Source organism: Balaenoptera acutorostrata, chromosome 6, assembly GCF_949987535.1.
Source record: "Balaenoptera acutorostrata chromosome 6, mBalAcu1.1, whole genome shotgun sequence".
Taxonomy (NCBI): Eukaryota; Metazoa; Chordata; class Mammalia; order Artiodactyla; family Balaenopteridae; genus Balaenoptera; species Balaenoptera acutorostrata.
Genome location: NC_080069.1, coordinates 59,536,718 through 59,560,263, shown reverse-complemented (window position 1 = coordinate 59,560,263; position 23,546 = coordinate 59,536,718). Strand labels below are relative to the sequence as shown.

Genomic DNA, 23,546 nt, shown 5'->3' with positions numbered 1-23,546 from the left:
AAAGAAGAAGTAAAACTGTCACTGTTTGCGGATGACATGATACTATACATAGAGAATCCTAAAGATGTCACCAGAAAACTACTATAGCTAATCAATGAATTTGGTAAAGTTGCAGGAGACAAAATTAATGCACAGAAATCTCTTGCATTCCTATACACTAATGATGAAAAATCTGAAAGAGAAATTATGGAAACACTCCCATTTACCATTGCAACAAAAAGAATAAAATACCTAGGCAGAAACCTACCTAGGGAGACATAAGACCTGTATGCAGAAAACTATAAGACACTGATGAAAGAAATTAAAGATGATACCAACAGGTGGAGAGATATACCATGTTCTTGGATTGGAAGAATCAATATTGTGAAAATGACTATACTACCCAAAGCAATCTACAGATTCAATGCAATCCCTATCAAATTACCGATGGCATTTTTTACGGAACTAGAACAAATCATCTTAAAATTTGTATGGAGACACAAAAGACCCCGAATAGCCAAAGCAGTCTTGAGGGAAAAAAACGGAGCTGGAGGAATCAGACTCCCTGACTTCAGACTATACTACAAAGCTACAGTAATCAAGACAATATGGTACTGGCACAAAAACAGAAACATAGATCAATGGAACAAGATAGAAAGCCCAGAGATTAACCCACGCACCTATGGTCAACTAATCTATGACAAAGGAGGCAAAGATATACAATGGAGAAAAGACAGTCTCTTCAATAAGTGGTGCTGGGAAAACTGGACAGCTACATGTAAAAGAATGAAATTAGAACACTCCCTAACACCCTACACAAAAATAAACTCAAAATGGATTTGAGACCTAAATGTAAGACTGGACACTATAAAACTCTTAGAGGAAAACATAGGAAGAACACTCTTTGACGTAAATCACAGCAAGATCTTTTTTGATCCACCTCCTAGAGTAATGGAAATAAAAACAAAAATAAATAAATGGGACCTAATGAAACTTAAGAGCTTTTGCACAGCAAAGGAAACCATAAACAAGATGAAAAGACAACCCGCAGAATGGGAGAAAATATTTGCAAACGAATCAACGGACAAAGGATTAATCTCCAAAATATATAAACAGCTCATGCAGCTCAATATTAAAGAAACAAACAACCCAATCCAAAAATGGGCAGAAGACCTAAATAGACATTTCTCCAAAGAACACATACAGATGGCCAAGAAGCACATGAAAAGATGCTCAACATCACTAATTATTAGAGAAATGCAAATCAAAACTGCAATGAGGTGTCACCTCACACCAGTTAGAATGGGCATCATCAGAAAATCTACAAACAACAAATGCTGGAGAAGGTGTGGAGAAAAGGGAACCCTCTTGCACTGTTAGTGGGAGTGTAAATTGATACAACCACTATGGAGAACAGTATGGAGGTTCCTTAAAAAACTAAAAATAGATTTACCATATGATCCAGCAATCCCACTACTGGGCATATACCCAGAGAAAACCATAATTCAAAAAGACACATGCACCCCAATGTTCATTGCAGCACTATTTACAATAGCCAGGTCATGGAAGCAACCTAAATGCCCATCGACAGATGAATGGATAAAGAAGATGTGGTACATGTATACGATGGAATATTACTCAGCCATAAAAAGGAACGAAATTGAGTCATTTGTTGAGACGTGGACGGATCTAGAGACTGACATACAGAGTGAAGTAAGTCAGAAAGAGAAAAACAAATATCGTATATTAACACATGTATGTGGAACCTAGAAACATGGTACAGATGAGCCAGTTTGCAGGGCAGAAGTTGAGACACAGATGTAGAGAACAGACATATGGACACCAAGGGGGGAAAACTGCAGTGGGGTGGGGATAGTGATGTGCTGAACTGGGCGATTGGGATTGACATGTATACACTGATGTGTATAAAATTGATGACTGATAAGAACCTGCAGTATAAAAAAACAAACAAAACTACTAATACTAAACTTTCATTGGGTTATTTGTATGGAAATATGTTAATATAAATGTTTCAGACATTACATGAAATTTCTAAAAATCTTATATGTTCTGGTATAATGTTATAAGTCATAATTCTAGTTATTACTTTAAAATGTATATCTCAGAAATAACTTAAAAAAATATGTTTGTCATTTTTGCTGTTCATTATTTTGGGGTTTTTTAAAAAAAAAACAAACCTCTAATCCAACATAAAACACAATATTTACTGTAAATAGTTAAGTCCTACAAATGCTTTTTGAATGTATATTATGGGCCAGAAACTGTACCAGCCTTTGGGGAAACAAGCAAACAAACAAACAACAACAACAATATTATATATATGTATGTATGTATGTAGGTAGGTATATATCTCATAGTCCCTTTCTTCAAGGTAGAGACACAGATCATTCCAGTATACTATGGTAAATATGCATCCATAAGATGCAGTTCCATATCCATTTAGATAGGGTTATTCATCTATAAGATATGCTTAGAAAACCCAAGGGTTGGCTGGAAATTTCTTAGAAGAAAATTAAAGCCTGGAAGGGGTTTGAAGTATGAGTAAAGATGGGAAAGGCATTCCAGCAGAGAGAGTAGCATGTGCAAGTGCATGGAAGCATGAATAGCCAGATAGCCTCAATTCAGTATTAAGTGCAAGGAGAGTGCTGAATGAGGCAGGTGGCAGCCAGGTCACGGAAGAAATTTTTTTTTTTTTTTTTTTTTTGGCCGTTTTAAGAATCTTGGATCTTCATTCTGGAGGAAGTAAGACTAAACTAGGGTTTAAGCTAAGGAGTGATGTGGTCAGATTTCTGTACTGAATTGGGGCTCTGGGGGGCACATCTGCAGACTGGAAATACTGAGTAATGAAGGTGGTTTTTAAGAACTGTGAGTCTGTAGGCTGGATGAGTGCTGGTGAAGGTTTGGACCAGGAGAGTGATGATTGGTGCTGTCAGAAGAAAGGATATGAAGCTCATTTAGTAAAATGGCGCATGGGGATGTGAAAGGCAGGGGAGGACGACTCCCAAGATGGGCAGTGTGATTAACTGATGTTGGGAAAACAAAGAGAGGAGCAGGCTTTTTTGCTTTTTTTTTTTTTTTTTTTCTTTTTGTTAGGGAGAAAAAGGGAGACAGTGATGAGTTTTGTTTTGGAAATACTGAGTTTAAGGTAATATGGAGTGATCAGCAGGATATGTGAGTTAGGACCCCAGGGGAAAAGTCAGGGCTAAAGGTAAAGGTTTGAGATTGATTAACATAATTCTCTCTGGCAAAGAAAGAAGGTGGTATAGCAATTGACAGGAAACAAGACGTTATAGATAAATGGGAGGCTAGGAAATACATTTTGAGAGATTAATTATGCCACTAGAGTTTGAAGTCCTTGAGGGATGGAATAGCTGTCTCCTTAATTTTTATATCCTCAGCATCTATCACAGTGCTTGGTACCTAGTAGGCACTTAATGAATGTTTGTTGAATGAGTCAAACTTTTACCATCACCCAGTCTCTAAACATAACTAAAGCCACCTCTAGATTCCAGTGGAAGTCTTGCTGATACTGTCTTTATTTTTTTGATTGGCAAAAATAGCATATGTATTTACTTTGCCTAATCAAGATCTAGAGGAGAAAGCCTAGATTCAGTTATAAGGATGTCCCTAGGAAAGAGAGATATGCTAACAACAAATTTATAGGTAATAGCTAGTTTAACTCCCATGAAGTAGAAAGATGATTATTTCTGTTGTTAGAGTGGATTCTGGAATAAATAGAGTCAGATAGAATCTGACAGATGAAGACTCTAAATAGCCAAATCTTTAAATGTGATTTTATAATCTTACCTGAAAAAATGGTTAATGACAATATTTGGTAATACATAGTTAACTTTGATTTTTAATTTTCAGTGCATTTACAAGGAATACAAAGACCACAGAATAATTTTTAATTAATGAAACTGACAGTTATTTTAAAGCTGAAACATGGTCATCTGCCTCTAATAACCCAGCTTTAAGTGACGTATTAATGACTCTCTGTTACTTATGATCTTTGAGCCCCTTTCCATTCTCAATTTCTTGATCCTGGTTCTGAAGATCAGCTGTGCAGGACATACAGGTGTTAGCACAGCTGGCTTGCTGATGACAACTCTTCCATATAGCTGTCTTGTGTGTCATCATTCATATTGTTCAGTGTCATTCTGACCTAGCCAAGCTAAAAATGGTACTCCAGCTCAAGAGGGATTTAAAAACCTTGACAGACTAAAGATGAGACCACAGAATTTCGTGTACATGTGCTTACCAGTTTTTAGCTTAAACACATCTAAATAACTAATTTCAGTGTGCGTCTGTCTTTACCCTTTGAAATAATTTACCCTAGGAAAGAAAATATCTTTGTGTGGAGAACTGTAGCAATTCATAAATACATTTCTCTATTCTTGAATATGGGTTTTGTGTTTGTTTAACTAACTCAAGGTCACAGTAATCTATTTATGAGGTGCATTCTATGGTATATAACCTACACCACAGATTTATCATGCTGTCTAGTGCCTTTATAAGATGCCCATGATTAAACCACCCTATTTTTCCAGCTTGATAATTTGATTTGAGGGTTCAGTTTTTCACATCCTTAATTGGGATGTAGCCAGCTTGATAATTTGATTCAAAAGATCAGTTTTTTAGTTCCATAATTGGGATGGAACTATAATGTGTGGGGTGTTTGTGGTAGTGGTGGATTTTGCCCTTTTTTCTGGTGACAGCAGCAGGCAGTCATTGGAGAGTTCTGGCTCTGCTCCAGAGTTGTAGGTTAAGTTAAATAACCTGCCAGCAAAATAAGGCTAGTTTCTCACTTCCTTCTTTTCAAGTGAGGGGTTTCTGTGCCTGCTGCAGCACCAGTGGAACGCCTGCTCCTGCTGCGAGTGCCAGGGTCTCCTTCCTGTAGGTGTGCAGCACAGCTGGAACTGTTGCACACATCTTGGAACCTCATAGTTTGGGGATCTTCTATGTGAGATTATGGCCATTGTATAAGGATGATTGCTGCACAGGTACTTGTCTCCCAGTATGATAATTGTGTGGTGTGTGTGTGTGTGTGTGTGTGAGAGAGAGAGAGAGAGAGAGAGAGAGAGAGAGAACAGGGAAGACGGGTGGGGGAGAAAAAACATGAATGAATGAAAATGCCCACAGGTCCAATGAAACTACTGAGGAAAATAAGGATGTTTCAATAATAGTCTCCACTGCTTATCACAAAACTACTTATATGACACACATTTTTGCTAAGCTTGCCAGACAAGGGACAAAGGAAAGGAAAAATAAGATAGTGCTGCTTTTTAGGTAGGGAAATGGAAGGAGTACCAAAATCTTGAGCAATTTCCTCATCTATTAACTGTTAATTGTGGATATTTAGAGGCATTATTATTTGTTGCTAGGAGCACTGGACACAGTATCCTCATATTAGGGATGGCAGTAGCTCTTTCACAAGGCGGATGACAGAATGAAGTGAGGTAGTGTGGTGAGTACTCTGAAAAGTATGAAGTACTTTTGGAAGTGCTAGTGGTATTGTTACTAATAAGAATAGTACTGTACTCTATCCATTTCAGGAATTAATTAGTTAAGGAAAAGGTAAAAGAGGGAAATATCCATTTAGTTGTAACTGTCCATTTTGTGAATGTCATTTCCATTGCGTTGACATGCTTTAATCCCTGCTTCTATCACTAGGCACATACCAGGGTGCTGGAACTGTCTTAATATCTTTTTGTTATCCTCTCTTTCCTACTGCCTTGTAGAATTTGCGAGTTTGGAATGATGTTCTTATTTGATCACATGCTTACTAAGAACCTCTGTATGCATAGGGTTTTTTCTGCTGCTAGTGTTATTGCAGAGTATATAGTTAACTCTGGCGGATTCCCTTCTCTCTGTATTTATAAAAGGCTCTCCAGTATGCCTATGCTACTTGTTTAGCCAAATTTTCTGTTGTTTAGGTATTAGCGTGGTGATCAGTCATTGGGCCAGGAAAGTTAGACCCTGTCAAGTTGTATACCGGACTATGTAAAACTTGAAAGACGGAGCCAGAAGTATCTGTGAGATGGCACCCTGTGTTAGTGATATAAGGTTTACTCACTAGAAATTGTTCGTACATTCTCTGATGAGATGTGGTCATTTAAAAAAAAATCTATAGATGGTGAAAAATATAGTCTTTCCTTCTATGCCTCTGAGGCAGGGGATGACCGACATTTTCTGTAAAGGGCCAGATAGTAAATATTTTAGGCTTTGTGAACCATATGGTCTCTGTTTCAACTATTCAACTCTATCCTTGTAGCAGGAAAGCAGCCAAAGACAATAGCTAAGTGAGTGGGTGTGGCTGTGTTCCAATAAAACTTTATTTACAACAACAGGCGGTGGTCTGGATTTGGTCCCTGGGCTGTAGTGTGCCAACTTCACTCTGCACTCTAGTGCATAGGGTGAAAAATAATGCCTAGGCTGCTAGTGTGTAGGGTGAAAAATAGAATAAAGAGAGAAGGGAAAGCAATAAGGAAGCAATGGAAGTGGAAGGAAGTACAGAGGTGGAAGTAGGACAAAGGAAGGCAGGGAATGGAGGCATAGTAAAACCTGAACACAGGATGATAAGAGTGGAAGTTACAGGAAATATTGTTGGGATCTGTATATGATGGAAATCTCTCTGGTAAGAAAGGTTTATTTTGAAGTATTGGGGGCCATAATAGATTGGAATGAATAAAATTTTAGGCAGGTCAGGAGTATGATGTAAAAGTCCGATTATCAGTTGCTTTTCCCAGGCATTCAAGATTCAGGCATTGTGTCCATCTTCTTACACGTGTTCTCAAATGTATCTGAGTTTTTATCAAAACCCTTACTGCTTCATCGTGGGTATCCTATTGGTAAAAACACAACTAGTACCATATTTCATGAATTTTTAAAAATTAATTGGAACATTGGGTGCAGAGGGCTTTATAACTGTGCATGATAAAAGATGCAGGTTCATATTTTGAGAGTTGAGCAGTTTTTCTAAAATTGGCTAGTTTAATTTCATAGTTGATGTATCTAGCAGAAACAGTTTTTGTGTGTTTTGGTAGGAGTACAGAAAATTAGGAAAGATTGGTGGCTTGTGACAAAACGCTAATCACAGGAATAGGAACAGTACAGTATGGATCTTAAGAATCACTTAAACCTGGAACTGGATTGTTACAATAAAATAAATATTTCATAACGATGTTTTGGCCTCTTAAAAAGTTTCTTTTTTTTTTTTTCCTATATGCCTCTGTTTTTCTTGTTTCTTATGGCATATCTTTGAGAAATATCTGCTTTCTGAAAGTATGTAATACAAAAGGGAGAAAGTAAACTGCTCTTTCTAAAAATCAAAAATTTAGGGTGGAGTAATATAGGTATGCTTTTCTTTATTCTTTATCAAAATATTATGAAATTGTACAGTTTTTATAGAATGTCATAAAAATGTATACAATTTTACAGTTGAGATTTATATTGTGGAATTCTTTGAAAAATTTTATTATATGTTAAAATGAACTGTTAGCCATTTTAAAGTAGAAAAATATTATATATATATTTATTGCTCACATATATAAATAAATCAGAGGAAAAAGGGTATAGAATCTGAATGATAGGATGAATAATGATGTACTATAGCAGAATTGAATGTTGGCTTTTGAAATTATAATTTCAGATTAATTTGAAATTATAATTTAATCCATAGACAGGTGATGATAGTTGTTCTAATCCTAAATTCACACTAAAATCTTTATTTTAAAAGGTGAACCTACTTTTCCCTGTAGGAAGAAAAATAATTTTATTGTTCTGATATTGTTACTTCAAAATTTTTTTGACAGTAAAGAAATGTACTTTAAATTCTCAATTTTGGAAGACCATTTTGTATCCAGTGGGCAGTATTTCCTAAAGAAATCCCACTTATCTCTTTTCTGCTCTTAGTCACTTTGTTCTCAGCCTGCTGTTCTATTTTTCTTAAGAACTAATTTAATGAAATAAGGTGAGAGTCTTTTTGCTTACTGTTCTGTATTGAATGTCTTCCCTGTTTATCCTTGTTCACACACTGGTACTGAGACTTGCCTTTTGCATTCTTTCTGAACAGTCTCCCCTTTTCGCCCTTTATTTTTCCTGTTCCCTGTCACCTTTCCTTCCTGCTCTTTGCTGCATCGTTATATTTTCACTTGTCCCAGTGTCACTGTTTTGTATTCTTTCAACATGATGCTTTCACTCCCTTTATCCATTAAAATAAAAGAATTCTTGGTCAGTCCTTTACCAAGACTTAAAAAAATCCTTTTCCTTGAAATATTTGGAGACTATTTTAGATGCCTATTTTCAAAGTTTTGATTTAGTTTCAAAGTGGGAAAAAACGCTTAAATTTTAGTAGAAATATTTGTGATATTATATCATGGGGCACCGTCTCTTGATGGCACTGCCAACATTCAACAGATAATTTATAATTTAATGATAGTTTAACACATGCATGTTATTCAAATAATGTTGTAATTATGATGCCCATCATTAGGTTTAGCGATACAACTGCATTTTGAGTTTTTTCCCTATCTAATACAAATACAAAGAATTATTTCATTTGGCAAATTAAATAATGTTGTAGTGAAAATGTTAATTTGACAATAAATCACAGTTTTAAATGCCAGATGCCCTGGCTTAATGTTGTTTCAGAAAGTTTATTTAGAGAATATAAAATGTGGCTTAATGTTCCTGTATGTCAAGCTTCACAGATGAAGTATGGTGCCTGATATTAATCGGGTTAAAGACCTCCAGTGCTTGGAGTGTGTTGTGGATTATACCTACATTGCTCATAGCCTCCCCCCCGCCCCCCCTTGCCCATATTAGCAATCTGCTTTTGTACTTTGACATCCAGGATTTCCCTAGTGAATTTTGTCACAGAAAAAAGAGAATCATCAATATCGCAGTTAAACTTGACTTTCAAAGCTAATAGTATCTCATTTGGGGGCTCAAATTTAATAAATTTTCTTTGATTCTGGGTGAGTTTTTAAACATCAAACAATGAATTGGCCAGGGTGCAGTAAAATATTTAGATCTATTGACTGTTGTTCAGAAGGGTAGAAGGCAAAACACTAGTGGTTTGATGTTGATAAATTCTCAGTACCTTAATCCACATTAATGTTTTCTTTTATCTGAGTGCACATTGGTGACAAAAAAAAAAAAGGCAAGAGAAGGTGTCCATACATATAAAATATAAAACTTAAATCATATTTCACAAATGTCTTTGCTTTATTTTGTTAAGTGAGTTAAAAGCATTCTCATCTTAACTGAAGCCTGGAGAATGTTTGTTACAGATAAATATACATTCTGAATTAGGACTCCAGTGTGAATATCATACTCACACTGTTATAGAAATTGCATTATAGTGTATGTTTTACAGCATACACTTTGACATTCACTTATTGACAGAAATTCTTCAGCTCAACTTGAGAGTATACGGATTTTTATAACCTAGATTAGCACGAACGATGAAAGATGTCATCATGTATTTGCGCATGTTTGCTGATTTAAGGAAACCCTATGTAGTATGATAGTTCATTCATAAAGTAAGAAATAATTCAAACAGTTTTACAAGCTGGAATAGAAAAATGAAGGTGGGGATTTCTATCATATATTATTGCCAAGTTACATATGAAAGTGCTCAGATAAAACTAGAGATATAAATACATTTATTTGAGCAATGATAGTTCTCCCCATTCTTGACCGTTGCTACCTCATAAAAACTCTTTTTGTCCTGTGGTTTTAAGCTAATTGTATACTATTTATCAAATATATGGTGTCAAAGAGATAATTTTTTAAAACCTATTCAGGTATAAGGAAAGTTAGGAAATACATATACATATGAAAACTGCTATCATTAAACTGTATGATTAAAGATGAGAGATCACTGGTCTCAAAAGAAAACTAAACTGTGGAATTTTTGAGGCTTTTACTAAGTTTGGAAATTAAAAATGAAAATACCTGTTTCTGAGCATTTTCTTCTGTTTATATTATATAGTGAGCATTTCTCATTTGTCCAGAAGGTGGCAGTGTAATATCAACTGCATGTGATGCAGAGGCTAGCTAGAGAATTGGTGTTTCTCCAATTCTCTGTATCTGTGATGTGTTTGTATTGTTACCTTACTGAATACTTAAAATATAGTACAAACACTACTAATTTTATCCATTATCTTATTTAGAAGTTGTGTGACCAAGTTGGTTTATATGTATTTAATCATTAAGCCTCAAGTTTAATTTAGAGTAAAGAGGGCAAGCAGACCTCTTGCTAGTATATTTTTAAGTCTCCTTGTGTGTTGAGCATATTTGTTTTTATTCTAGAGTACATATTGAAGTTTTCTTTTCAAAGACTAGTACCTAATAACTATCTTGTTTAATATATATCAGTTAATACCAGTTAAATTAAACATGTTATTAAGAAAGTGAGAATAAGTAGGAGATTGCTGTTTATTTTTGATTTTGTGGATGTTTTTTCCTTCTTTCCTTTTTCTTCTGAGGGTGGAACAGTGAAAAAATAATTCAAAACCTCTTGATCAGAAGAGCTCCAGCGACTCTCCTTCCCTCCCTCATTTCAAGCAGGAGGATGCTTTTTCTTCTTAACATTCTCCCCCAGTACTCTGAATTAGAGATTTATTTGCAACGAAAAATCAATTAGTCCTAAATTTATTCATGGATTTCAGGTCCAGCGATCAATGCAAGTCCACTCAGTGGGCTCAAGGGGACCCAGTTCATCCCAGTTAATGTGTCTGAAGGGGAATTACCATTGATGCTATTTTTTTCCCTTTAGGTCAGAGATCAGATCTCGCTGTCACGGACTGCGGCAAGTAGGAATGACTTCACCCTGCAGCTACCCAGACTGCACCTGGAGACCTTTGCAATGGAGGGGCTCAAGGGCAGGCCAGAGGTTGTAGCGTGCCAGGTTAGAGTCTAAATTACATTGTTTGCTACCGAGACATGTAGAAAAAGAAATTGCACTAACTGCGGAGAATGGAAGCCTCAAAGTACTGTGACTAACTTGAAGAAGATGCAAATAATTTTTCCTCATTTTTCTTCCGTCATGTAACACTGTATTTCACAAATAATTGTGTTTTTTTTCTTTAAAGCCTAGAACGAGCCAATTAAATAATCCAGAAAAGTTTTTTATTTTTTACCAAGGAAAAACGTGCATTTTATAGCTAAGTACAGTATTAAAAGAACATACTTTTTGGGCAGCAGAGGACAATAAGACGCTAGGCTGTTATCTCTTTAAGCTAGTCTGAATTTGTAGCTCTTATTGTTTTACAATAAATCACTTTAGATAAAATTATCAGGAGAGATATTTGATATTTTTCAGTGTTAATTCCAAAGTATATCCAACATTTCTCAGGTGGTAATTTAATTTCAGCAAATCTAGAACCTAGGTGCACTTTGCACTGAAAAGTATCTTATACTTCAATGTTTAGTTTTAATGAACTTTGTTATATGTGCCAGCTGGGTTATTTCATTTATAAAACTCAAAGCACCAAATCATAAAACCTCAAATAACTTTAAAATAAACTTAATAAAGATATTTATTTTCAAAAACATATTTATTTTCAGATGCTGCAGCTAGCTTTCTATTCTAGATTACTATTAGGTTATTGTGATCATTTTTCTCCTTAGGGTTAAAAATATTTTTTAATCAGACAAAACAAAATTTAGTATGTATTTTATTTTCCCTTTAATGCCCAATTTCTTTATTAGAAAAATCCATCGACATTATGTAAACTATAGGGAGCCTGGTAATTCAAAAGAGGTTGTCCTTGTTCAATAGCACCCTAGATTTTTCAATGTATTTAAGAGAAATATCTCTTAAAACTCAGTTCCTTTCACATTTTGAGGTTTAAGATAAACTTTTTCATTCTTCAGTTTATGACCCTGTAAAATTTTAACTTTGTACAAAATTAACGTCAGTCCAAGTGGGGCTATGTTAATTTTTTTCTACATGCTCCATACCCTAATTTAATTTGTTATTAGCGCTCAAATTAATGCTCAACAAAGAAAAAAATGCTTGTTGTTTCTTTCATTAGATTGTCCACCAATATATCTAAAACATATGTAATTGTAAAACGAAGCATAAGGCATTTTTATTTTCAGTTATAGGCTAGAATACTGTACCATTATTTAGTACAAGATTAAGATGTACATTTAAAATTTGATTATATTTAAAGTACAATATGATTTGAGATTTTTCTAGTGGTTGTAAAGTAATCCTTTGCTTGGTTATCTTAATTCGGGATCTCACAGGGCTTAGTACTTGTCATAATTCACAAATAAAGACTTCCCCCATACTCTAGATTGTGGTGATTTGGAAAAAGACTGCTTCTTAGGAATGCCATTTTTTGAGGCAAAGCATGAACTCTCTAGAGTTCTGACATCTGTGAATAACAGGAAGGAAATGGATGGGCTTATATTTTAAACTACTATCTTTTCCAAGTTCTAATAAAAATAGTTATGTGGGTTGCCAGATACCTAAACACTTGGGTAAATTTTGTATTGACGTGCTGTAACATGCATTGTAGTTTAGTAATATATGTTTTGGTTTAGTATCCTGTGCAGAGGAGAGCACATGATTTGGGCCCTAATAGTGTTTCACACACACACACACACACAGGCACACAGTTGGTGATATGGAGTACTTTGAGAAGAAAGACACTGTATTAATTGAAGACCTTAATTATAATAATAACTATAATTATAATAATAATAATAAGTGCCATTTTAGTGAGCACTTACTGTGTAACAGGTATCATGCTTAGCTGTTTAAATAAATGATCTCAGTTAATTCTAACAATGGACCTGTCAAATAGATGGCATTATTTCCATTTTACAATTGAAAACAACATCTATAGCAGGTAACTCTCCTCAGATCAACAGCAAGTAAATGGTAGGGCCTAGAGTCTGGGTTTAAGTCTGGGTGTATTTGACTGCAAAGCCTGAACTGGTAAAATCTGACAGTAAAAATCTAGATGCCTGTGTTAAATGGTAAGAGTGAAACCTTTGAAATCTACAGTGGAGTTTTTCTTCCATTTACAAAGTATACATTATGCATCTGTGTGTGATGTAGGTCATAGTTTATGCTGTATTGTAGACAAATGCACAGATACAAAATTTTGTTTCCATTTGACAGGCTAATATTATAGAACTCTACTTTTCACCTTTTTGCAGTTTGTAAATATATATATTTATTCTGAGTGTGGCTATATATTTAGGAATTCAGTATTTGTTTAGCTTTGTACTGTGTGCTGATGACGCAGACTACTCAAAGCGTGCACAGCTTTCGATTATGATGAGGGGAGGACCACTATGCAGGATGTGGTAGTGTCTGAATTATTTGGCCAACATATACAACCATGGTTTAGAGTGGTAGGAGCTGAAGTTTTCCTAGACAGCCACTGTCTGTCTTTTCCAAAGGGGCAAGCTTTATTATAGGTATAATCCTTGATGGAAGGAAGACCAATGAGCATGACTGAAAGTTGAAGAGGATGAGTGGATTACCTTATCTCTCTGTACCCAGAAGAGCATGTGACTGATACTCTTCTACAGGAGATAATTCAGTTCATCTAGTCTCTGCGATCTGCTAGCTTTTAGCCCTGATTTCCTTATCTGCAACAAAGTGTAATGCTAACAATTTCTCAGGCTTGTAGTAAGTTTGAATGAGGCAATGCATGTAAAGCAGAGAGCACAGTGCCCAGCACAAAGAAAGCAGACCACGCATGGTGGCTCTTATTACTGTGACCAGTATGGGAAACATTGTAAAGATGAAGTAAGCAACAGTAGCTTGATTTTATTACTTTTGAGGGGTGTGTGTGGGTGGTTTTTTTTTTAAAGAAATTGTTACTTAGAATCTTTTCTCTATATCTTTCCATTTGTTTCCTTCAGTCTTCCTTGTTTCTTCAAAAGCTTCAAATAATTTTGATTAAGATCAACTGTAGCTCCCTATTTACTTTTCCTTGTTACTTGATGTTCCAGTGAGGCCATGTCGCCAATGTAACCCCTGTTTAAGCTCCTATGGCAAGTTTAGAACTATTATACCTGGGCTTTTATCTCCTAAATAACAGCATATTAGTCTACTAGGATACTGGAAAAAAATAAAACACCTAGGTTAGACAAGTTAGCTTTAGCTGAAAAGCGCAGTACAGTGTGAATGCAGAGGACTTGGTAAGAAAAAATATTCTGCCCATACTTTATAAAGATACCTGTTACTCATCGTCTTATACTTTGAATTGTGTTTTTTCAATAATTATGATATGTGATGCTTTTAATATCTGGAAAATATTAGCAGGCATCCAATAAATGTTTTGCCTCCATTCCCATTCAACAATAAACAACACAGAACAATATCAATATTGATATTATTGAGTGCTTATTCTGTACCAGTTACTGTGCTAAGCACCTTACATTTACTCTCATTTAATCCCTGCAACAACCCTATGAATAATAGGTGCTCTGCTTTTATCTATTTTACAAAAGAAGAAGCTGAAGTTTACTGAGATGAAGTAAATTGCTAAAGGTCACATATCCAGTGAGTAGGGTGACTGGTCCATTCATTCTTTTAATCATGCCTTTCTGCCTTTTTGTAAACCATGGCATAGTGGTGTGTGTGTGTGTGTGTGTGTGTGTGTGTGTGTGTGTGTGTGTGTGTGTGTGTGTGTGTGTGTGTGTGTGTGTGTTTTAGGGTAGCTGAGAGGAAAAAAGAATAAAGATAGGGTCTGTCTATAAAATACGATTTCGTTTGTGAGGAGATCATGGCGAGAATAGAAATCCAAAAGAGATTAATGGGGAAAGTTACTTAAACTGTGTATTTTAGCCTCTTCATCTATGAAATGAAAATAATAGAAGTTTCTAACTCAGTGTGACTATTGAATGGGTTAATCCACCTGAAGTGCTTAGAATAATGACAGGTACATTGTAAACACTATTTATTAGCTCTCCACTAACATGAAAGGTCGTGAGACCAGGAACTTGGTTTTGTTCACTGCTGCATCATCAGAGCGCAGAACCCTGCCTCACATAGAAGAGGCCCTCAGTATGTATGGGTGAATGAATACTTGATTTCAGACACTGGTCAAGGTGACTTAGGAAGCTGCTGTGCCTAAGTTGTGCACGCCTTTAAGAGACTTGGGATCAATTTTTTTTTTAACTTCTAAACCCACTTCATTTAAAAGGAAAAGTCCCCTGGACCAGCTCATAAAAGTGTTTAAGGCTTAGTGCACAATAACTATACCTCTGGAAATGTAGTATATTTTATACATATATGTTTATAAACAGTTCATTAGAAAGGCTTCATTGTGAAACCATTTATTTATGAAGATTTTAAACAAGAGTCTTTACCGTAAATCCAGTAATCCTTTAATCACCCATAACCTACCATGTTATTACAAAGTCCTTACTTGGTATGGTTGTTTGTTATGTGCTATACCCGCAACTTTTGGGATACCACGGTTTTTTACATTTAACTTACTTTCCAGGCATAGAAATTTCTTCCAGCTATTTTGTTGTATTTATAAAGTTAAATCATAAAAGGGCATCTTGAAGGGATTTTTTTTTTTTTTTTTAATGTAGAGAAGGAACAAATACCTTGTACCTAAGTACCTAAACTGTCAGGGAATAAAAATATCAAGAATCACTCAATAATTTTTTACATGTGTTCCCAGTTACACTGCTTAATGCAGCAGCCTTCTAATTGTTGTATAAGAAATGTCTTCATTTGGGCATAGTTAGAAGTTAAAGAAATGTTAGGCAATTTTACTTGAAATCTTGTATTATGTAGATATTTTCTTCTTCAAGTTATTCCATCCCCATAAGTGAATTTTCAGATCTCTGATTATTTTTTAAAACATGAAAATTAGCCATTTTGAATGGAAATATTGCTAAATATGTAGAATACTAAATATGTAAAATTGCCCAGTTGTCCCTGAAAGACTAGATGACTTCTATTAGTTCTTTAGTTTCCTTTTTAAAGTATGGTTCTTTATTTTCTGATACTAAAAGAAAGTTTTACCTTCTTTTTATAGTTCAGGTCTTCCCTTATTTTCAGATGTCCATTCTCACTGGGTTCCTAATTTACAGAGTTGTCAGGGTTTAGTCTAAGAGTCTCCATGGTGAAGTAAAAAGAATATATTTTGTGACAGCTGTATGTCTCATAGATATTCCTTTTCATTTATTTCTGGGTCCATGACTGTGCTTTGAATGTTTGACATTATTGGAAATCTGACCTTTTTGGTAAGTGGGGTCATTTTTGTAATAAGGTATTGGGAAGATTTTGGGTTATCTAAAGTTGTTATCAGTGAGTGTGCAATTCTCTTTAAATTCTAAAATCAAAATATCTTTTAAATTAAAAAACATAAAATGATTTTAGAATTCACTTGTGGCATCAAAGAGAATGTTGAAATGCTACCTTCTTCAAAGGCTGGAAAGTGCTTCCCAGGGAAGACCTGTTTATTAGGGGAAAACAATTAGCTGGAAAAATCATATAGTTCATCTGAGAATAAAGGCATTTTGATGGGAAAATGCCATCCTTTGTCTCATCTAGCTGCTTGACAGCTGTAATCTCCAGTTCCACAGAATAAAAATTGTGCCAATGAGGAATCTAAATGTCCAGGATTTGAGGCCTACCTCAAGGACGAATATAAGAATTAGTGCGTTTGTTTTTCATGTTGACACCAGGAAGAATAATGGCACTTCCTGAAGTAATGTTGTCAGAGAAAATATTTTTGTTATTTGCTAGTTAAAATTTTAGAATTCTACTCTGAAGATTTGATAATACACAAGCAGACATTAAGTTTCTTCAAAACTTGCTGGTACTAGAGCTGTGAGCAATGCTAAATAAAACAAAATATAAAGAGAAGTAAGATGTTAATGTGTACAGAAGGACTAATTTTAGGGTGTGTTGCAAATTGGGACAACAGTGATTAAATAATAGCATAATAGCATTTAAACATTGATTTATAGTCATTGTGAGTTACACCTTGTTGTCCTGAATCTGTATCTTCTCCTAAGGTTTCAGGACGTTTTAGTTTCCATTGACCAGGAAGACTTTGCTAGAAATTTAGCCTCGCCCATCAGTCGTTATTAGAGCAGTTCCGGTATTATCACCTAAGTCCTCTCACCCTCCCTGCCTCCCTTCCTCCTCCCTTCCCTTCCTCTGCCTGTTTGATTTGCATTTTTTTTTTTTTTTGGTGGTGATGATGGTGGTGGTGGAGGGCGTAGGGGGATGCATCAAACAGAATTTTAGGGCAGAATCTTGAGAGTTAAAATGTAGAATTATGCTTTTTGGTCCAGATATTTTACCAGGTGATATATGCTACCATTATTTTCTTAATCCCCATATTTTATTTCAAAAGACTTGTTGTAAAAAAAAAAAAACGTGTTTTTCTTTGTATCTGTCGTTAAAACATAATCTTGGGCATTAAGTGATAGCTAAGATTTCTAAAAAAGAAAAAAATCTGTTAAGTCTAGGTGTGCTAAATAGTTTTTTTTTTCAATGTTTAGCTGATGGGACATTTTACATCTTGCATCATGGGTTTTATTTCAGGTTAGTGGTGGTCTGAAACAACAGTTTTGTTTTGTTTTTTTTCCTGTTGGTACTTTAATCTCTCTTTGCCTTTTGAAAATGACAGGATGACATATGAGGGCAAGGAAATGCATCTGTATAAAGCTTCTGCTACACAGAATCTTATACTGAAGAATTTAGTGACTCCCTACTCCTTAACTCAGCTGAAAATATTCACGAATTATTCCCTGTGGGAGTGACCTGGCATCAGTGATCTGAACTGACACTAAGAAAAATCTGGTAGGAATTATTTAAAATAAAGTCTTTTTTTTCTAGTTTTTAAAAATCATTTCTTCCTTTGTTTATTATAAGAGAGAATAATTTGGAAGAAAATAAAGTCATAGCAGAGTCACTATCACAGAAGGTTGAAGAGGTTATACAACTTTACCAGAAAGTAGTAGGATTAGCCACAGAACAGATGGAATCCTTTACCTGTAGACACTAATCACACAGGTAGCAGGAATTCTCATTATTTTATCCAGTTGTTGTCTTTTTCTCACGGAAAACAACATTGTCCTTTCTTGTGAAGGATCAATATGAATTATCATCCTTGTGGTGCTGAGTGCAACTGGAGTTTTATCCTAGAATCACTGTCTGTGAGCTTTTGGCCCTTAATTCTTCTGGTGCATCACCTTGTCATCTGTAACATGAAGATGACGATACTTGCCCTGCTGCATCTTGGGACAGTTGTGAGGATCACATGACGTGGATGAAAAAACTTTGGAAATTAAACAGCACTAATAGGTAGTTTTTAAATTGTTTTCCTTTAAATATTTGGCTTATAAACATTCCTTGATCAGGTGTAGACTCGCTTAGTTTTCAATCTCAGGATGAGATTTTTGCCCTTCTAAAAGAAAAGCAAGTAAATCAGATGATAGGGGAGTTGGCAACCATGAATCTGTGCAATTTTCTGAATGTCATTGAGTTTGCTGGAAACATTATGTTGATCAGAATGGGAATTGGGAAGAGAGAAAATAACTCTTGTCTGCTGGGGAAAGAGGCAAGCAATGTAGCATTGGAGAAAGCCTACATGGAGAGTCAGAATGCCTGGATTGAAGTCCCGGCTCTGTAATGTAACCACCTTGGCAGGTGACTCAACAGTCCTGAGCCCCCTATTTCCTCACCTTTAAATGGAGGTGGTGAAGCCTGTCTTACTTTCACTCACGGGGTTGTGGGGAGATCAGGTTAGATAATGTAATGTGGGGAGATCAAGAGAGGTAAGGTGCTTTTTATATTGTAAAATGCTAAATTAATATAAATTATGTTGGACTGAACTGCAAACAGGCCTGTGTTTCAGGAAAAGTAACCTAAGTACGTTAAGGAATGTTTTAGTGTTTTGACTCTTGGAGACTTTTGACTGATGACCTGTTTGATACAGGTTTCACTTTAGTAGCAACATGTGCAATAAAAAGAACAAAATGGGGCTTCCCTGGTGGCGCAGTGGTTGGGAGTCTGCCTGCTAATGCAGGGGACACGGGTTCGAGCCCTGGTCTGGGAAGATCCCACGTGCCGCGGAGCGGCTGGGCCCGTGAGCCACAGCTGCTGAGCCTGCGCATCTGGAGCCTGTGCTCCGCAACAAGAGAGGCCGCGATGGTGAGGGGCCCGCGCACCGCGATGAAGAGTGGCCCCCGCTTGCCGCAATTAGAGGAAGCCCTTGCACAGAAACGAAGACCCAACACAGCCTAAATAAATAAATAAACTTATTAAAAAAAAAAAAAAAAAAAAGAACAAAATGTTCCACAACTCTAGTGTTTTCTTATAGCTCAGTATAAAGCCATTGCTAACACTGGTGAATGCCCACCATATACTTCTTTTTTTTTTTTTTTTTAATAAAGAGGTGTTCTATTTTTTTTTTTAATTATTTATTTATTTATTTATTTATTTATTTATTTATTTATTTTTGGGGGGCTGTGTTGGGTCTTCGTTTCCGTGCGAGGGCTTTCTCCAGTTGCGGCGAGTGGGGGCCACTCTTCATCGCGGTGCGCGGGCCTCTCACTGTCACGGCCTCTCCTGTTGCGGAGCACAGGCTCCAGACGCGCAGGCTCAGTAGCTGTGGCTCACGGGCTTAGTTGCTCCGTGGCATGTGGGATCCTCCCAGACCAGGGCTCGAACCCGTGTCCCCTGCATTGGCAGGCAGATTCTCAACCACTGCGCCACCAGGGAAGCCCCCACCATATACTTCTATTTGAATAATTATTTTTTAAAGTAATTCAAGCATTACTACTGTCTTCATGTATCCTTTTAACTCATTTTGTTGCCTTTATTTATACCAGTTGATTTTTTTTTTTTTTGGACTTCAAATTCCAACTCTGAAAAGGTGACAATATTTGCCTGTATGTGAAATGTTTGAAACACACCTAGTTGAAAACAAAGAAACAAAAGCACAAAACATATGAAAGTACAGAGCATTTTTTTTTTTAGCTACAATTTTCAGTTCTAGGTAGCTCAAAGCAGAAAAGCTGCTGAATGATATGAACATCATTTCTTTGCCATTAATGTTGAGGCAAAAACTAAATCCCAAACTTGACCCTTTCTCTATCTTTTGTTTTTTTTTTCATTTTTGAAGCCTATTTAAGTATAACCCTACTCAATAATACCTTTTAATGCTTATTATTGAGAGAATGAAGCCTGTGAGCACTTGAACTTTCAGGGGCTACAACAGAATTGCTCTTCATTTTAGCTACTTGGACAAAAAACAGTGTTTGATGGACTGCCTAGGTGAAGACCTGGGAAAGGAAGGGTTATGTACAAATTGAGTGAGTTTATTATGGCTTAGTGATTTGCTGATTGATTTCATTTGCTGTCAGTTAAGGCTCTCTTAATGTCAGTTTTCTTTGCATAATGCCTTGAAATAAAGACCAATGAAGTTCTTCAGATTGATGCCGCTTATATAAACTGACCCTGATTTGCCCTATTCCACATGACAATTTAAGTGACAGCGTTTAGAGGAAAATACAGCAATGAATATGCAACTTAAGGATTAAGGGAAATGCAGTAAATCATTCAGTCTAAAACTAGGTACAAAAGTAATTTCTTGTAATGATTCCACAGATGCCTTAAGTTTTATTAACAGACTATTATCAGTCACAAGAGTGTGTGTGTGTGTGTGGTGGTGGGGGGTGTGTAGGTAGAGACAGACAGACAGACAGAGGGACAGAAAGAGACAGAGGATTGAATTGAAAAAGAGAACTAAAAGTGACCTTAAATCTTTTCAAATTATAGTAAATCTTCCTCTCCCCACTTACTTAAACTTGGAGTTGTCAGAATCATGGTTTAAAAAATATTTTATCTGAGGTTGTATAAGTGCTGTATATTAAGTGACCAATGAAACATAGGGTAATTTTGAAGCTTTAAATGCTTTTCAGTTTCAGAGCCTTCTAGTAAAGTGCTAGTAGCTTCTTTTTTTTTCTTTCAATGGCCAAAAATTTCATAGTGCTGATTAAAAAGAGGTGTAACTTTTGTGGGGAAGACTAACTTAAGAAGTAACTCGCTGAGGAAACTGTGAAATACTCATATCTTAATATCTCTTCTGAGTGAGGGCTATTTCACCCCACAGCCCCCAGGTAGATTTTCTCTGTGGAGTGTATGACATTGCTTCTGTGTTGCAGAGCAATATTTTTGTCCAGAGTATATTTTATAATGCATATTAATCACAATGAACCTGACTTGGTATAACTTCATTAGGATTAAAAGGGCAACATAGAAAACAGAGCACTAAGGTGAAGAAAGCTCCTGGGTTCTGTGCCAGTGGTAGGAGGTTTAGCAAAGCGGCATATCATAAGCCTAAGTGATATCTGTGCCACATTTAAAAGACGCCCACGTTGTATATTTGCAAATAAGGCTTAAAAAAGTCCTCAAACCTTAGGTCTTTGGTTGAATGATTATGTGGTAGAATGATTTACCTACAACATGTAAAATTTAGAAGAAGAAACTCCATGTTTTTAATCCTTCTAAAATTGAGAAGGAAATCATGATTAAAATAAAATATGCAGCTTCACCTTATATATTTATTAAGTTATGTCATGGGAAAAAATAGAAAAAAAAGGATCTTTATGAGACACTTAGCATGGGGACTTACACAAAGCCCTCAAAAGATAGCAGTTAAGATTATTACTATTGAGACAGTGTGTGTGAGTTGAGGAATGTTATGATTCTTCATCAAGTGAGAAGGGATTCTTTGAAAGTTTTGGGTGTCTCACGTTATTACCAAGTTTTTGATTACAGCACATGAAGAGGTTAAATGATTTCCCTTTAGCACTGAGTGGTAGGTAGCAATAAAATGCTCTGAAAACTGGTAACTCGGAGGCAAAACTTGACCTGAACTAATTTTGTGACAAGCCTGAGAAGGGCTGTGGCTCAGCTTATCCCCCTCCGTGTGATCATTCCAAGGTTTTGCTGTAGAATGTATTTGATTAGACTGTGTTGCCCCACATCCCAACTAGAGTGTTAATATACGGTATATGCTCCATATTTCCAAAATCCAAAAAACCCCAAGCTCCAAAACACATCTCGGTCCGAGGTTTCAGATTGGGATTGTGGGAACTGTATCAACGTTATAAAACATTTCCCACCAAAATAACACATATTACTGCTTCAATGCAAGACTTGTGTTTTTCTTATAGTGAGGCACATTCAGCCCGTGGCATGTATTCTTGAGTGAAATTTGAATTTAATATCTAGTATCTCGTGCTTTATGTTTTGAGCCTTAAAGGAATCATGTGTAGTTTGTGTCCCCTAAAAACTCAGAGACTTCAACAATTGTGTTACAGGCTAATCAGATATGGCTCTAATAGGCTTTACTTTGCGCAAGTCTGATCATGTTTGGAAACTAAAGGCACGTTTCAGTTCCATGTGAATAGGAGTCTCCTGAGACATTCTTTCAAGGCCCCTTCCTTTTTGTATTCTGAAAGCGGAATGGGTGAAATTCCTGGTCACATAAACTGCTTATCTTTTCTTGCATATCCTAATTTGTTCCCACAGGGTAAGGTAATGCAGACTCTTGAAGGGTCTGAAGAAACCGGCTTTCCTAGAGTCTAGGCACACTCTAGGTAAGGAGAGCGAGGTAACTGGGAGCGAGGAGTCTTAGCAACCAGGATGGCCTTTGTTGTTTTGTTTTTTAATCTATTTATTTATTTATTTTTGGCTGTGTTGGGTCTTCATTGCTGCGCGCAGGCTTTCTCTCGTTGCGGCGAGCGGGGGCTGCACTTCATTGCGGTGCATGGGCTTCTCATTGTGGTGGCTTCTCTTGTTGTGGAGCACAGGCTCTAGGCGCGCGGGCTTCAGTACTTGTGGGACGTGGGCTCAGTAGTTGTGGCTCACGGGCTTAGTTGCTCCACGGAATGCGTGATCTTCCCGCACCGGGGCTTGAACCCGTGTCCCCTGCATTGGCAGGTGGATTCTTAACCACTGCGCCATCAGGGAAGCCCCCGGGGTGGCCTTTGAGTCAAAGTTATCTAGTTATTCTAGAGGGAAAATGGAAATATCATTTGAGAGTATTTATTGATTTATTGGATTGGTTATAGCTTTATTTTTTATTTTTTCTAGTTTTATTGAGATATAATTGACATACAGCACTGTATAAGTTTAAGGTGTACAGCATAATTTGACTTACATGTAGTGTTGTGAAACGATTGCCGCAATTAGTTTAGTTAACATCCATCATCTCATATACAAAAAAGAAAAAGAAAAAAAAAAGTTTTTCTCCTTGTGATGAGAACTTGGGGTTCACTCTCTTGACAACTTTCAAATCTACCACACAGCAATGTTAACTATAGTCATCATGTTGTACATTACATCCCTAGAACTTACTTACCTTACACCTGGAAGTTTGTATCTTTTGACCACCCTACCTTCATCTAGTCCCCTTTCTCCTCACCTCCTACCTCTGGTAACCATAAATCTGATCTCTTTTTTCCTGAGTTTTAAAAAAAATTCCTCATTTAAGTGAGATCAGACAGTATTTGTGTTTCTCTGTCTG

At 36.2% G+C, this 23,546-nt stretch overlaps 1 protein-coding gene across 9 annotated transcripts in view; it reads left to right on the top strand.

The window, feature by feature from the left end:
* CCDC171 (coiled-coil domain containing 171) overlaps positions 1 to 23,546 on the top strand; it is a 363,351-nt gene that overhangs the window by 261,035 nt on the left and 78,770 nt on the right. For 7 of the 9 annotated variants that reach the window (XM_057549252.1, XM_057549250.1, XM_057549256.1 and 4 more), the window contains one exon: positions 10,784 to 10,915. The exons of the other annotated variants lie outside the window; for them this stretch is intronic. In XM_057549252.1, the coding sequence (XP_057405235.1) occupies positions 10,784 to 10,915 (132 nt within the window). The remainder of the gene's footprint in view (positions 1 to 10,783; positions 10,916 to 23,546) is intronic. 9 annotated transcript variants of the gene reach the window in all.